Source organism: Emys orbicularis, chromosome 10 (genome assembly GCF_028017835.1).
Source record: "Emys orbicularis isolate rEmyOrb1 chromosome 10, rEmyOrb1.hap1, whole genome shotgun sequence".
In the NCBI taxonomy this organism is placed as follows: domain Eukaryota; kingdom Metazoa; phylum Chordata; order Testudines; family Emydidae; genus Emys; species Emys orbicularis.
Window position 1 is genome coordinate 47705207 of NC_088692.1, and position 15820 is coordinate 47721026.

Sequence of the window (15820 nt, forward strand, 5' to 3'; positions counted from 1 at the left end):
TATCACCAGTCACTTCTTGAACTTCCTGGGTCGAATAGTTTCCTTAGAATAGGATTTACTGTTTACCCGCTTTTTACATCCTTTGCCCTTCTGAAGAGTCCAATGTATGACTATAGTGCAAGAGGGCTTGGTATAAGTGAGCATTACCAGCATGCCTTGGGGAGAGACATTCCCTCCCCTACATATACATTATCATAGGATTAAAAGAACACTAACTCCCCAGAGCAAAGCAGTAGTGGGGTCAACATGAAATGGCTTTCAAATTGACCCACTTAAAAACAAGGAAAAATTTCTACCAATCAAATACATTCACTTACTTAAAAATAATATTTAAGAACAAAAAAAAATGCAGACACACTCCCCTCCCCACACATACTTTGCAAACTACAAGCTACTCCCTGATTGGAAAGAGTTAGGAATGACTGAACAATGTCAGGAAATGCAGAAGGAACTGAGTTTCTCCTCTGAGTTTTGGTGACAGGCACTTAATGGGGTTTAGGAGGGCAGCAATGCATGTGCCTCAAGGCCCAGTACAATCTTGAGAGCTGGGAGCATACAACTGCTTTCTCCCCACAAATTCCTGCGCCTCCCTCCCCCCAAGATGCCGAACCATGGTTTCCTATGGTGAGGGTATGAGGAAATGCTCATTTCAAACAGCTTGACTTCTTAGAAAGTCAACAGCAGTGGAAGAGTTCAGGAAGAGGCAGAGCGGCAAAACTAAGTGATTAAACGTCCCTTGCCCTCCTCTCCTTGGGAGAAAGAAAAGGGGTTAGGGAGTCCAAGCAGCCACACTCATGGGGAATGGAAAGTCCTTTCCTTGTGCACCCCACTTGTTACACTTAACGGAAAACTTCTTGCAGAATTAAAAAGGTGGGTTTACAAATCTCTTGGTGGGTTAGTGAATGAAGAGCAAGCCAGCCTGCAGCTTAACTTCACCCCAGTGGCGGAGAGAGGAAAGAGCAGCAAAACCCTTGGCTATATCCGCTTTCTTTCCATTTGAATAAGGCATTAAGATCCCAGCAGAAAATGGCTAGCAACTGAGAAACACCCCAAAGGGATTCTCCGAGAGAGCAGAATCCTCACTATGGAAAAAGGGGCTGAGTTTCACTCTACAAATCCTAACCACTGAACTGCAGCAGAGGGCTCGCCTGCCTTCTTGCTGCTCTGCCTGAAGGGGGAGGGAGTCTCTGCCCACCCTTGAAACAAACACTCCTTCCCAGCACTCCCATCGCTTCCCTTTCAGTGCATGCCACTACATGCACTCAGAGGCAGCTGGAAGAGATGGTATATTAAAGCCTCCGTGCTCTGCCTCTGTAGAGAATTCAAGCCCTGGGGTGGGAGAGCCCTAGCTACACAACTACAGCCCCTGAAATGAGGGGTCTAATCCCATGCTGATGTAATATGCAAACAGGCAAAGCACGAGGAACCAATTCTAGCCTCCACAAAAAAGCTTCTTTAGCTCTTGTAAACCTTTGCCACACCCACCCCACACAATTTCCCCCAGGAGTAACCACAGCTGCCTCCTCAGAGCTCAGCAATCCCTACACTGGGATATGAAAGTTCATGTGCAAAGGGCCCTAAGCCCTTTGCTAAATAATGGTTTGGCTCAAGAATGGTGTGTTAAAAAGACCTTAGCTCCCACTACAGGGAGAACTCCATGGTGTGTGCTCCAGGCCCCACAGAAAGAGCTCTGTGCCTGCACTCAGGCCTAGGCAGCTTGCACAGCGCACCTGAAGCCTACACAAGGTCTTATTTGAGTAGCCTATCTGGCCACCTGCAGATGCAGTCACTGTAAGGCAGTTAAGTGTCCACTCTTTGCTGGGGTAGCTTTGCGCTCTCTAACATTTCCATTGTAGAGCATTCAGTAAATTGAAAGAAAGGTGCTTACTCCATAATCAACCTCCCAGAAACCATCTGAGAAGGTTAGAAGGCCACCCTGCCATACAAAATATCTACAGTTTGGGAAACATCAGGTTTCCAGTTATGTAATCCATATCTGCTTGTCTACCCAGAGAAAACTCCTCCAGCTCAGCAAGGGTGATGCCTCTCCCTGCTCCCTCTCCCTGCTCCAACAGAAAGCTAGTGCCTTCCAACTCCAGACTGGTTATGTCAGGCACCAAGTAGGAAACCATGGTAGGGACATTCACTGGCAGCTACAAAGGGTGATTCAAAATTCAAGTAGGTTTCTCTCAGCGCATGACCAACAATGGGTGATAGGAACCCCAGACTAGCTTTAGGGTTTTCTGGATGTTGCAAGCAAACCCTCTGTTGAGGACATTCTTTGCACCCCTCCACATTCCAAGCTGAATGTCTGTCTGTGCTGGCATCACTTGTCCATGCGAAAATCTACAGACACAATATGCATCTGTAATGCTGAAAAATAATAAAAAGTGCAACAATGTCAGTTTCTTTAAAACAATCCGCACTGCTCTGTTACCAGTTGGAGAAGGGAGCGAACAAGGAAGCCAGAGAACCCAAGGGACTGGAACAGTAGATTGCAAGTCTCACGCTACAGTATAACTGTTCCCAAGGAACCTAAGAGCGAGCCTGTGTCCCACTGCTGTACCTGGCCAGGCTGGCAGTACAGGCTGACGCTGAAAGGGACTTCGGGGAGAAATTGCCTCATACCCACCAGGCCCTTCTCCTACATGTCTTTCCTGCCCAGACAACCACCTATCACCCTCCCCTTAGCCAAAGAAGCCTACCAGGGGTATTTCCATTGGGGAGGGAGGAGGATGGATGGGTGGGCAGAGAGAGTGTGAGGGGGAGTAAAGTGAGCAGGAAACAAAGCATAGTTCTCAGGTTTGTGTGAATGATGCCTTCTGCCGTAAACAATGGGAAGGAGGGTCAGCCAGCCAGCCCACCTGCCCACTGGGCAACCAAGGCCTGAGCCAGCTGCAGTCCTGGTCCCAAAAAGAGCTTCAGGCTTGGAGCGAATGAGTAGACCATGGAGCAGATCCACCCCAGAGCGGTTTGTTTTGGAACAATTTTCTTCTCTCTTTTTGGTTTAAAATGTCACTTGTTTCTCTTCCTCCTATGCCGCCTCCTCCCCCTAGAGAGAAGCTCCTTTCAGTAAGACATGGCAGGAGCTGCAGGTGGCGTTCCCACAAGTCTCCAGGAGGCACCGGTCATTTGTGACGCTGGGCAGTCTTCTTCCTTTTCCTCTTAAAGAAGCAGCAGCACCTGGAGCACAAAGAACACAGCAAGTCAGTAGAGTGGACTAGATCCTCCAGCAGCCTCCCCGGCCCCCCGCCTTCCATGAACTGCACAGGGTGGGCTTCTTCCCTTCATTCAGAGTACATGCAATGAGATCTCAACATGTCCAGCACTAAGGACAAAACAGACCTACCAATACCTCCTCCAATAGGAGGAAAGTCCACAAGGCCAACAGCAGACCAGTCTAGCCCACAATAGAAGGGGCAGCAGTACTGTGCTCAGACAAGGGCCAATGGATCACTATAAAGGCAGGTAGCCAGATGCTTTCACATACTGGGATTTGCTCTTATGGAAGAGGAGGTTCAACTGATCATTATTATTTATGTTTTGCTGATGCCCAAAGGCCATGCTCAGGATCAGGAACTGGCTGTGCCAGATGCTGTATGAAGCCAAGGTCCCTGCCCCAAGGAGCTTAATTGGGAACAAGGAAATAAGGCACAACAATAGCCAATATGAGGGCAGATGAAGTCTTGCAGCAGAACAGGGATCTCCAGTTGCTGGGAGTGAAGGAAACAGGTGAGATACACTAACAGGCTGTTTCCCTCTGCCCCAAACTACTAATCGACTGTGCCCTAAAAGGTGCTGGAATGGTTTGAGTCAGGCCTGACTAAATATTTCCAATCACATGATGTGCTGTGTTTCTAAACTGCTCATGGTAAGCTGAAAAGGACTAGTTCTGAAAAGGTCTGATTGGGGGCCAGCTTCCTTTACTGAACCCTTGACTGATGGTAAGTAATCAGAGTTTCAGTTTAAAGACCAATAGTTTAATCTACAAACATACAACCCCTACTTCTTCCCTGATCTGGGGCAGGGAAGGCTATCAGTGCACAGTGAACAGGGAGGCAAAAAGATAGCATAATGGAGATCGAGGTGGTGTGAAATAAACACTCTTCAAAGCTGATCCTTGAAAGATGGAGGTTTTGTTTGTGGGGTATACTAAAATGAGTCACCCAGTCTGTCAGCTCCAGCTGGTTCTTCAGGAATTACATGGCATTTAAAGACCAACTCTGTATTCAGGTTCTAGTGTCAGGAACATCTGTATGGAAAGATCTTTGTACTTTGCAAGTTCATCTGCTCCTGTGCTGCTTATCCTCTTCCCCATGACATCACAACCATTTCCTCAGTGACCAGTTGTGATATTAGGGTTATGGCCTTTGAGGAGGGAGGAGAAGAATAAGGAACAGGTGGAGAGGTATGCAAAAGTCCTGTTTTCATGCAAGTACCTCTAACAAGTACACAGGAGCAAAGACATTGAGAAGCTATGCCACAGAACGCAGCACCATCTGCAGGCAGACTCATTTTCTATTGGGTCAGTGGCGGCTCTAAACAAGCTTTTAATATGGGTATTTAGCTGAGAGCTGAAATATACACTACTGCCCCTGAGGAGTGCATGCCCTCTCCTGTCTCAGCCCAATTACAGGTGATTGAAAATGAGGATAACTACTTAATCTCCTTAGTAAGCACATTTACTGCTAGTGAGAAGTGCTAGACTGGCAGCCCGGGAGAGCGATACCCTCTATATAGCCATGAGCAGATACAGAGATGGCAACAAGAAGGCAAGTGTACATACACCATGCCCACCTGTGTGTCTCAGCCCTAGCCAGCAGCAATCACCTCTAAGGGTGATGGGCAGTTCAGTCTCCATGGCTTATCCTTAGCTTCCCTCCAGAGATTTCCTACGGGAAGGTTAGTTATGGAGGTGGGGGTGTTGAACATGTGACATGAATATCCTGTCACTAGCAAATGGATGATTTCATATAGGCCCTGGATAGCCATTAGATGGTAATGACTTTGGTCACTACCACCCTAAGCTGGTTTTGAATGAGAGACCTAGAGGTTTATAAGTTGGAAGGCCAGAAGGGACATCTCATTTGATCTCCTGCATAACACAGGGTAGAGAATTTCCACCAATGTCCTGAGCCACCCATATGCCCTCACTCATTTTAACTACCCAGTAGCACTCTGTTTTCCTCCCACCTTCCTTCAGGACTCAGGGACCAGTAAAAGGAGAAGGGAACTGTCATGGGGAGAAACAGGACAGGAGTACGTTTGAGGGATTACCAAACACACGTATCTGATCAGGGAAGGAGAATCAGGGCCAAGATTCACTCACTGCCCCAGATTTCAAGGGCCTGACTGATTTCTAGCTGCTCTTTTTAACCATCTCTTTCCCTGGCAATTCCTTTGCTCTCTTTTGCCCCCCGTTGCTCAGACAGAGGGCCCTGTTGCTCAGTTTGGAAGGGTTCAGGAAAGGAAGTCCTGAGAGTTGTTAACACAGGCAGAGGCAGAAACGACAAAATAAAAAAGAGTAAGACAGGCTGACAATTATACAGAATGTGACCTTTGTGCGTGCAGACAATGTCTAAGAACAGCCCCAGAGCACGACACACAGAGAAGCCAAAGAGATGCCAGAGATACTGGAGGCAGTGCCAGTGGAGAGGAGGGCAGAGAAGGACCAGTCTGCCACCATGCAGGGACATTCTTCACCACACATGGGGCCGTGAGGTTTAAACTCCCTACATTCTACTCCTGTCTCTGTAGCTGAACATGGGCTCCCTCAAAATCCACTGTGAGGCAAGATGAATGAGTGGACTGCGAGTCTGGAACTCCTGGATTTTATCCTTGGCTGTGCCACTGATCTTCTGTATTATCTAAGACAACTCACTTCACTTCTGCGCCTCAATTTTCCCATCTGTAAAACCAGGGGGTCATGTCCCCCTCAAAGGGGTGTCCTGAGGATTAAAGTTTAGCTAGTGCTTGGAAAGCACTCCATACTATAAAAGTGCTGAGTGTTACTATTTAGGGTCCCCACTGGAACTCAAGGATAATGGTGATAAAGGGGAAGAGCATAACACCAACAGCAGGCTCAGAAAGCAGCTACTCCAGCCTGTGTGCCCTTTTAGATGAAAACCCTGGTTTTTCTCCCCAGTCCTTGAGCTGCAGAAACTTTCTTGAAGGCAACCACCTACTCCCCACCAACCTGGAGCAAGATCAGGGGTTCTCAGCCTGTGGTCCATGATCACCCTGCCCTTCCCAGATTGCCAAATGAGAGGAAGGTCCCAGCTAGGAGGCAGGAGGTCCCAATATGGAAGAGGTTGAGGACCATGGCTCTCGACTACCGCATCTGTTGATGGGAACCCTGCCCTGCTCACTTTCATATAAGCAAGTCTTCCATGGAAGGAGCCACAAGCACACAGCTCCCAGGAGACTGGCATGGTGTACACAGCTTTCCATGCAGAACCATCTGTTGTGAGGAATTCCCATGAGAGATTTTTCAGCCTGGTCCGGACTCTGCCCAACTCCTTTAGACATTATCTGCTCATACACTTGCATGTTTGGTGAATACATTAAGCTGAACAGATAAAGGATGAGAATTCTTTTTAGCTTTCAATGGATCAGTCCAAATATTAGTTCAATTGGTTGGCCTACTGCGGCCTCCTCTCACACACACACGCCCATCCTGCATGTGTTCCCCACCCTTGTATTTGCAGTAACTGCACTGGGTTGGATTTCTAACTTGTGCAGCTATTAGACAGTTTTGGTTGGTTTGATTTTGCCAATCCCAGTCTAGTCTGGTCCGCTCCCCCTTGCCCGGGGACTGGAGAGAGGGACTCACCACAAGTTGAGCATTTTCAGGCAGCTACAGAGAGTGTGTAGAGAGAAAAACACAGAAAGGAAGAAAGAGCAATTAGTTCACAGAGGTGGGATGAAAGCATGTCACTGCGAGCCATGCAAACATGCAGTGCAGATTGGCAGACACATATGCCTTGCCCACCCACCCTCTCTATTCCCTATTCCACCTGAGGCCCCACTGCTCATTGCAAGAGATACCCTGACAAGTCACTGCTGAGAAGTAGGATGTGTTTTCACTGTCCTGTGGCCTGGGACAAACATACCAGGACATCAGAGTGTCAACAAAGAGTATGCCATCAGGGAAGTCTGTGGCTGGCCCAAAAGGAAGGGGATCCAAACCACAGACAGTCAGACAAGGGCTGTGTGCAGGTGGCTTATGGCATGGATGAGAGGACATGTTGACCACCGCTGCTGGGGAGGGGGAGCCCCTTCATTCACTTACACCACCAGCACAAGCGGAGTCTGCAGCATTTGCCCTGGCTCTCCCTGCCTGCCCACAGATGCAGGGAGGTGAGACACTGCTCCACTTTTCCCAGCACACTACCTCAAAAACTGGCAGGGAGCCAGGCAATCCAGCTAGCCCTGGCCCTCCCTCTGAGTGGCCCACCTTACTACAGAGCAGTAGCACCAGGCCAACTGGGAGCACATTTCTGGTTGCCTGTGTCCACAAGACCTCCAGCCTCCTGACGTACTCAGATAACTGAAGGGAAGACAAGTTTGGACTTGTGTGACAGAGACAACTTGCAAGGAAAGATGAGGGGATATCTCGCTTATTAACAGGAACCCAGTAGTCTACACAGGGTAATCATGACTAGATCAGCCAGTACAAGACAGTCCCCACTGGAATGCCACATGATCACCAAAAAGAGACTCAAAACACAAACCTGGGGACTGGAAAGGGGAAACTGACTCCTAACCATTGTCCCTCCTCACAATAAAGCAAATAACTGCTGATGCCAAGACAGGCTAATAGGATATATTGATTATTTGTACTGTGGTGGCACCGAGGAGCCCCAGTGATGGCCCAGACCCCCACTGTGCTAGGTGCTGTACAGACACAGAACAAAAAGACAGTCCCTGCCCCAAAGGGACTCTTGCTGATCCTTTCTTACAGCTGGCCATAAGTTGGGGTGGGGCCCAAACTGTGCACAGCTGAGGGCTGTGTTGGCAAATCATCAGGAGGCTGAAGGCCACATCTATGGAATCTGCATAACTGGACTGCAGCCACTGTGCTCTACTAGAGGTGCAGCCCATGGACTACACGTCCCAGCAAGCAATGCAGCATAGTCATTCCGATCAAGACAGCTAGGACCTGTAGTCCCTATTGGCTGCACTGTCCATACTGGGCAGTGGCCAACACCGCAAGCTGCCCTTTTGTAGCTGCCCAGCTTACAGGATGCATAGAGCCCTTCAGCTCTTGCATCCCCTGGCTGGGAAGGGAACACAAAGATGTTACTAGGGCTCCTCACTGCAAGATGATTATTGTAGCTCACTACCCACATGGGTCAATGGTGAGATGGGCACTGTGGAAGTGATTTCCAAGGGGCACAGGAATGGATGATGACAAAGAGCCACTCACTCTCAGGGATAGCAGGGGTGAGACTGGTGCTCAGTGTTGAAGCCAGCTTGACAGATACTTTGCACCTCAAGCCTTTCTGACCCAGGACTGGCAGTTTCTTATCCTCCTTCAATCCATTTCCAGCAAAAGACTCCCCCCACCCCAAAAAAGGCCAAGAAACACAATGCCTGCCAAGCAATAAGAATTCCACTGAGTCACATTGTGGCCCAGATCAGAGATGACCTGTGCCTGCCAGTAGTGAGAGGCAGAGTGAGGGCAGTGTTACTGAGCATGCTCAGTACATGCCAAGCAGCAAATCTAGGGGGCATGTGACCCTGCATGTTCCCCCCCCCCCGTCACCTCTGGCCCAGATCATGGAGCAATTCCCGGCACATGAGCCAGTTCAAAGGCAGCCTTCGAGCCATTCAGCCCTCTATGGGGGAAGTCAGTTTTTTCATGCCATGACTGAGCCTTCAACCCTCTGCCAGTGACTCAGCGGGGTTCAAAGCCCTTCCTGGTTCAGAGGAGGGGGCAGGAGCTGGGCTGCTGCTCATGTGGACAGCAGGCTCCAGTCCTAGCTCCTGTTTAACAAAGATCATGCAAAGTGCCACCCAGTGGTGCCGGAGGGCAGCACACATGCAAGAGAAGCACAATGGCCAAGACAGCAATTCCCGTCCCCTGCCCCATTTCCTGACAAGCTATGGATGGAACATCCTCCTACCCCACGCTGGCAGCTCGAAGGGAGATTTAGAAGCCTCACCGGCAGAAGGGCTATTTACAGTTTCAGCCTCTTTCAGCACCTACTGGACTGGATCAGGGAAGATTCATGGCAAAAGCCCTGCAAGGGCTATTTTCAGACCACTCTGCCTACATGGCCCCTAGCTCTCACAGGTAGGAATACAATGTTGCTAGATTGACAATTCCTTCACTGACCCAGGGCTGTGCACACAGCAGGAGCAGAGGAGACACCTCCAGATCAGAGAAGATGCACCAGGAGTCACACATTCCATTTTCCAATTATTGTTTACCATCATCTCGTTTGCAACGCATGCTCTGGCCAAAAGTTACATTCTCCAGGCATCACAGAGAAAAGAGGCAGCAGCAACACTGAGGTACCATGCAAAAAGCAGCGATATTCAAGGAAAAGTTATGGATACAAGCATCAAATATTTAAACAGGTAAAAATCTCACTCCTTTCAAATACAGAGGATTTAAAACCACATCAGTGAAGAGCCTATTTGTAAAGCAAACATACTTAGCTTCCTCCACCACTTCCACCTCGGCCTGTGCTGTGATTGGTGCATTGGAGTGTGCCCCTGTTGGGTCGTCAACATTTAGTTCTCCATTGGTCGAACTGACCACCTGAAACACAAAACAAAAGCAGCTAGGAATGAAGTCTCTTGGCAGGGTTAGTCAGCAGCTCACAATTGAGTGATAGGCCTGTCCTGACAATGGATGCTGTAGGAAGAACATGTAAAACCTACAGCATGAGTACAAGGCACTTTCTACTGTTGACACCTTCCTCCTGGCCACGGTACACCCTCCTAGAAGTCTGTAGAATTCAATGAGACTTCTCACAACAGTGATTGAGTGCCGAAGTAGGCCTGTTCTCTACAATACGTTCTCCACCGTGCTTGTTTTAATGGATCAAATGATGGGACTTCCACCACTTCCTTTGGGAGGCTGTGCCACAATCTGTCTCTTATATTCAAACTAATTTTTCTTCGTTTCATCCCATGACTCCTACTTCCGCCCTTGTAACATCTGGTTATATGGGACATTTCTGCTGAATATTTTCCTTCAACACTTTTACAGCAGATTTTTCTAAAGTCACCAACTTCTGAGTCCCAAGCTTTTGACTCCCAGCAGCTGGGAAACAGCTGAAGAGCTCAACACAAAATAGGTCTAAGTGTTTTGACACTAGGTAACAAGATATCTTGTGGAGGCAAAATGGATTCCTTAGCACTTGGATACCAAACTGATAGAGGCACCACCTGAATATGGTCCACTAGTAGCCTGAGTGTCAGTAACTCCCCCGCCCTAGTCACTGCCACTGATGGCAGAGGAACTGATTTGGGAACATACTCTACCTCATTTTCCTCAGAGAAGTGAATTATTTTGCTTAAAATAATTTTCTTGTGGCAAGGTGTGCACTTGAACCCTAATTTCCATTTCCCTCAATATAATTCACATCATAGGCTGCTCAACAATTCTCACCATTGGTGGTTTTAAAGCACCCAGTTCTCTAGCTCCTAAGAGTCCAAGATACTGTAGCCAGGAGAACAAGGAGGAGGTTCTGAGAAACTCAGTCACCATACTACAGCAACTGCAACTATGATGACAATGACTATGGAACAGGTTCACTGAAGACCAGACTGTAGCTACTCTGGTTGGCCTTCCACACTCATCTGGAAAGCACCAGGGACTCTTGAGTACTACTGAAAACCTTTACAACTGCAGATTCTTGAAGTGACTGCACATCCTGGCCAAGTGGTGAATGATGTATGGTTGCTCCCACTCCTATTACCCTGTTAGAAGACAAAGACAAAGTACCATGCATATCACTTGCTATTATCCCACATTTAGGAAGAGTTAGAGACTGAAGTTGTAATGGTGATAACTAAGTCTGGGAAGCAGTATGGCCTATGCTGCTGTCAGGTGTCAGGACTCATGGTGTTACCAGGTACTCCCTGTTGGGCTAGGATGACCTGAGCACCAGAAATACTGGAGCGGGGGAGAGGGAAGCCAAAGTTGTAGCAGTTCTTAAAGGTGGCTTGGTATTTATTTTATCCCTATAGATACCCATTTCCCTGTAAGTTCTCCATGTTGTGTGTGCCCCAAGTGTCCTTTTTCTCTCTGGGAAACGTTTATAGGGTGGCTGGCCCCACCCAGCCTGTGCCCAAACACTTCCAAATTCAGTACCTTTCCCAAGTGTTGCTTTTCCTCAGCTGTTGACCCTGGTGCTGTTTACACCTTCGCTAGTGTTGCATCTTCTGCTGCTACTCTGCAATGAGCTGATTTATGTAGGGCCTCAGCCCCCCTGTGCCCCGGAAGATTTTGCTAAGGTTAACCCTTTACCCCCAATCGGGGATACTGCAGATTATGTATTCCTTATGCCACCTGATCTTAAACCAAACTTTGCACCCTCGATAACACTGGTCTACAATTTTTGAGAAGTCGTCTGCTTCAGAGATAAAATGTGCTATTTATTATGTATTTTGATGTGCTGAATTCAAATATGACAATTAAAACAACTGATTGGCTACTGTTTCTAAGATATTTAAGTTTTTACATTTTATGTCTATGTATATTGTGTAGATAGTAGAGTTTTAATCATAAATTGTAAACCTAGGTCTTTTCATGTGTTTATGGTTGCTTTACATGATAATATTTCACCTGTCCTGTTTATATAACACTTTAAAAATCAGCAAAAGGGTTATATAAATAAAATTTATTATGAAACAAAAGGCAAAAAACTATTATGTACATAGTTTAGTCCTATTCAGTGTCTACTCGGCGCTTCTTGGCTTGTCTCTTGTATTCATTAAATGGAGCATCTCTTGTCACTGTCCAGCAATAGTCTGCAAGCATTGATGGGCTCCATTTGCCCTGATAGCGTTTCTCCATTGTTGCAATGTCCTGGTGAAATCGCTCGCCGTGCTCGTCGCTCACTGCTCCGCAGTTCGGTGGAAAAAAATCTAGATGAGAGTGCAAAAAATGTATCTTTAGTGACATGTTGCAACCAAGGCTTTTGTATGCCTTGAGGAGGTTTTCCACCAACAACCTGTAGTTGTCTGCCTTGTTGTTTCCGAGAAAATTTATTGCCACTAACTGGAAGGCTTTCCATGCCGTCTTTTCCTTGCCACGTAGTGCATGGTCAAATGCATCATCTCGAAGAAGTTCACGAATCTGAGGACCAACAAAAGACACCTTCCTTTATCTTAGCTTCACTTAACCTTGGAAATTTTCCACGGAGGTACTTGAAAGCCGCTTGTGTTTTGTCAATGGCCTTGACAAAGTTCTTCATCAGACCCAGCTTGATGTGTAAGGGTGGTAACAAAATCTTCCTTGATGCAACAAGTGGTGGATGCTGAACACTTTTCCTCCCAGGCTCCAATGACTGTCGGAGTGGCCAATCTTTCTTGATGTAGTGGGAATCTCTTGCACGACTATCCCATTCGCAGAGAAAACAGCAGTACTTTGTGTATCCAGTCTGCAGACCAAGCAAGAGAGCAACAACCTTCAAATCGCCACAAAGCTGCCACTGATGTTGGTCATAGTTTATGCACCTCAAAAGTTGTTTCATGTTGTCATAGGTTTCCTTCATATGGACTGCATGACCAACTGGAATTGATGGCAAAACATTGCCTTTATGCAGTAAAACAGCTTTAAGACTCGTCTTCGATGAATCAATGAAGAGTCTCCACTCATCTGGATCGTGAACGATGTTGAGGGCTGCCATCACACCATCGATGTTGTTGCAGGCTACAAGATGACCTTCCATGAAGAAGAATGGGACAAGATCCTTTTGACGGTCACGGAACATGGAAACCCTAACATCACCTGCCAGGAGATTCCACTGCTGTAGTCTGGAGCCCAACAGCTCTGCCTTACTCTTGGGTAGTTCCAAATCCCTGACAAGGTCATTCAGTTCACCTTGTGTTATGAGGTGTGGTTCAGAGGAGGAGGATGGGAGAAAATGTGGGTCCTGTGACATTGATGGTTCAGGACCAGAAGTTTCATCCTCTTCCTCGTCTGACTCAAGTGAGAATGATTCTGGTGCATCAGGAACCAGCAGTCCTTCTCCGTGGGGTACTGGGCGTATAGCTGATGGAATGTTTGGATAATGCACAGTCCACTTTTTCTTCTTTGACACACCTTTCCCAACTGGAGGCACCATGCAGAAGTAACAATTGCTGGTATGATCTGTTGGCTCTCTCCAAATCATTGGCACTGCAAAAGGCATAGATTTCCTTTTCCTGTTCAACCACTGGCGAAGATTTGTTGCACAAGTGTTGCAGTGTATGTGTGGGGCCCACCTCTTGTCCTGATCTCCAATTTTGCAGCCAAAATAAAGGTGATAGGCTTTCTTAACCATAGTGGTTATACTGCGCTTTTGTGATGCAAAAGTCACTTCACCACAAACATAGCAGAAGTTATCTGCACTGTTCACAAAAGTACGAGGCATCTCTGCTCACTTTGGCTAAACAGAAATGTGTCCCTTTGCAAAATCAAACACTGACAAATAAGAGAGCACGACACTGTATGATTTCTAGAGCTGATATAGGCCAATTTGTTCAGCAGAGTGATGTAAGCTTCGTTATGATTGCATCATCCATGACTTCTAGGAATAACATGATGCAATTCATATCATGTATGACGCAATACCAGCTTCAGATTGCATCATTCATTGTTTTGCCTAAAAAGCAAGTACTGTCCAAACCCAGTCATAGATTTATTCATAGATCCAGTCGAAAATGTATTTTAGTCATTTCTGGTTTAAATTGAGATCCCTTCCCTTTATAACTCACGTATCCTCCGCCATTCCCAAGTCAAGGGTCGTATATACTGACCCAATAGCATATCTTGAAAACTAGAGCCAATCAACAATTTTAAGCATCATTTTCGTTCTCAGTGACCCAGAATTAGTAAAGTTTGACTACATTTATTTCAGAAGCATTTTGGCTGTAGAGCAGTACTGTACGTTATTCCCTGATAACCAGAAACTTCTATGCTCAAACTCTGTTCACTTTTTTTTTTTTTATCATCTTAATAAAATTTTTAATGTTAATTGAAGCCAGCAGGGCCACCCCCTAGTTGTAATTTCTAGGGGCATGTCTACACGACAAACTTTTGCTGATGCAAGCGACATTGACATAAAGCCACCACAGTTAGCAAGTTAGCATCTTGCTTGTGCAGGTGCATACTTGGCACTTGCGTTGTCACCGCACGTATTCACCAGGAGTGCTTGTGTCAAAGCACAGTGCGGTGTACCATGCGATGCAGCATCCCACTGGGCAACTCGCCACCTTCCAGTGCACTGTCTTTTTTTTGGAAGTTTTGGCAATGCATGGTGGGCCAGAAATGAGTTGCGCAGCAGTGACTGGGAGCAAGGGGGTCAAGTTCTCATCATGCAACTTTCTCCACCCCAAAATGTCACCTCTATCCCATAATTTTTGCACCTATTTTGAAAATCCCATGAACTCATGCGTGACTCATCACTGACTGCCATCTGTGAGAGAAGCATGCAGCTTGCACAACTCTGTACTTTTGCCATGAGTGTTGCAAGCACAGGACATACTGATCCTTCAGTATTTGCAGGCGCAAGAAGAGCCACGGGAAACATGATGATTTCCTGGAGGTCAGATTGCTGTGGGACATAGTGAGAACCAATTCAAGATTGTTGGTGGTGCTCAAGGAGCAGCTGCAAACAGTGGAATACCACTTCTGGGTCCAAGAACTGGGCACTGGCTGGTGGAATCACATGTAACGTAGGCTTGGGATGATGGCTGCAGAACTCTCAGATGTGCAAGGATCTACGTGCCAAACCCGCCCCACCCCTGCAGCACAGAGACACCGAAATGAGAGCTGCACTGACAGTGGAGAAGTGAGTGATGATGGCACTGTGGAAACCTGCCACAGTGGAGTTGGAAAAGCCACGGTGGGGCCATTTTCATGCAAATGTGCAAGCCCATTAATCATCTCCTGTTATCATAGAAATGTAGAACTGGAAGGGAGCTTGAAAGGTCATCGAGTTCAGACCCCTGCCTTCACAGCAGGACCAAGTACAGTCCCTGAGAGATTATTTTGCCCCAGATCCCTAAATGGCCCCCTCAAGGATTGAACTCACAACCCTAGGTTTAGCAGGCCAATGCTCAAACCACTGAGCTATCCCCCTGGCTCATGAAGCTGTACACTAGCCACTTGGACAGCACCATGGAAAGATTCAACTATTGGCTCAGCAGGTGCCGAATGACAGTTGAATGCACTTTTGGTAGACTGAAAGGAGGATGGCATGGCTTACTCAAAAGACTGGATCTCTGTGAGAAAAATATCCCAATGGCTATAGCTGCCTGTTGTGTCCTGCACAATATCTGTGAGGCAAAGGGGAAAAGTTGCTGCTGGGGTAGAGGTGGAGCAGCTGTCTGCTGAGTTTGAATAGCCTAATGCAAGGGCTATCGTAACAGCTCAGCGTGCAGCTACATGGCTCAGGAAGGCTTTGAAAGAGCACTTTAACGGCAAGCCACAGTTGTGGTGGACTGTGCACTACCTAGGCCTGAAATCTGGGGCCTCTTAGGAATTGTGTGGTGCTTGGTGCACACCTATGAACAGAACACTGACAAAGCACTGATTACTGCTGTGATGCTTGCTGTACATTTATGATTATTACGCTGTGTTTGTCACTGACCCTGT

General features: G+C 47.2%; 1 protein-coding gene across 8 annotated transcripts in view; it reads right to left on the minus strand.

Annotated features, from left to right (window-relative positions):
- The window catches only part of CSNK1G1 (casein kinase 1 gamma 1), a 229218-nt gene that overhangs the window by 3505 nt on the left and 209893 nt on the right, over positions 1-15820 (minus strand). For 3 of the 8 annotated variants that reach the window (XM_065412652.1, XM_065412654.1, XM_065412655.1), the window contains 3 exons: positions 9663-9769; positions 6833-6856; positions 3075-3183 (listed from right to left, as the gene is read on the minus strand). In XM_065412652.1, coding sequence (XP_065268724.1) covers positions 3129-3183; positions 6833-6856; positions 9663-9769 — 186 coding nt within the window. In that variant the 3' untranslated portion in view covers positions 3075-3128. Of the gene's footprint in view, positions 1-610; positions 620-2350; positions 2366-3074; positions 3184-6832; positions 6857-9662; positions 9770-15820 lie in introns of those variants that run through there. The other 5 variants (XM_065412656.1, XM_065412651.1, XM_065412653.1 and 2 more) reach the window with 2 other exon arrangements.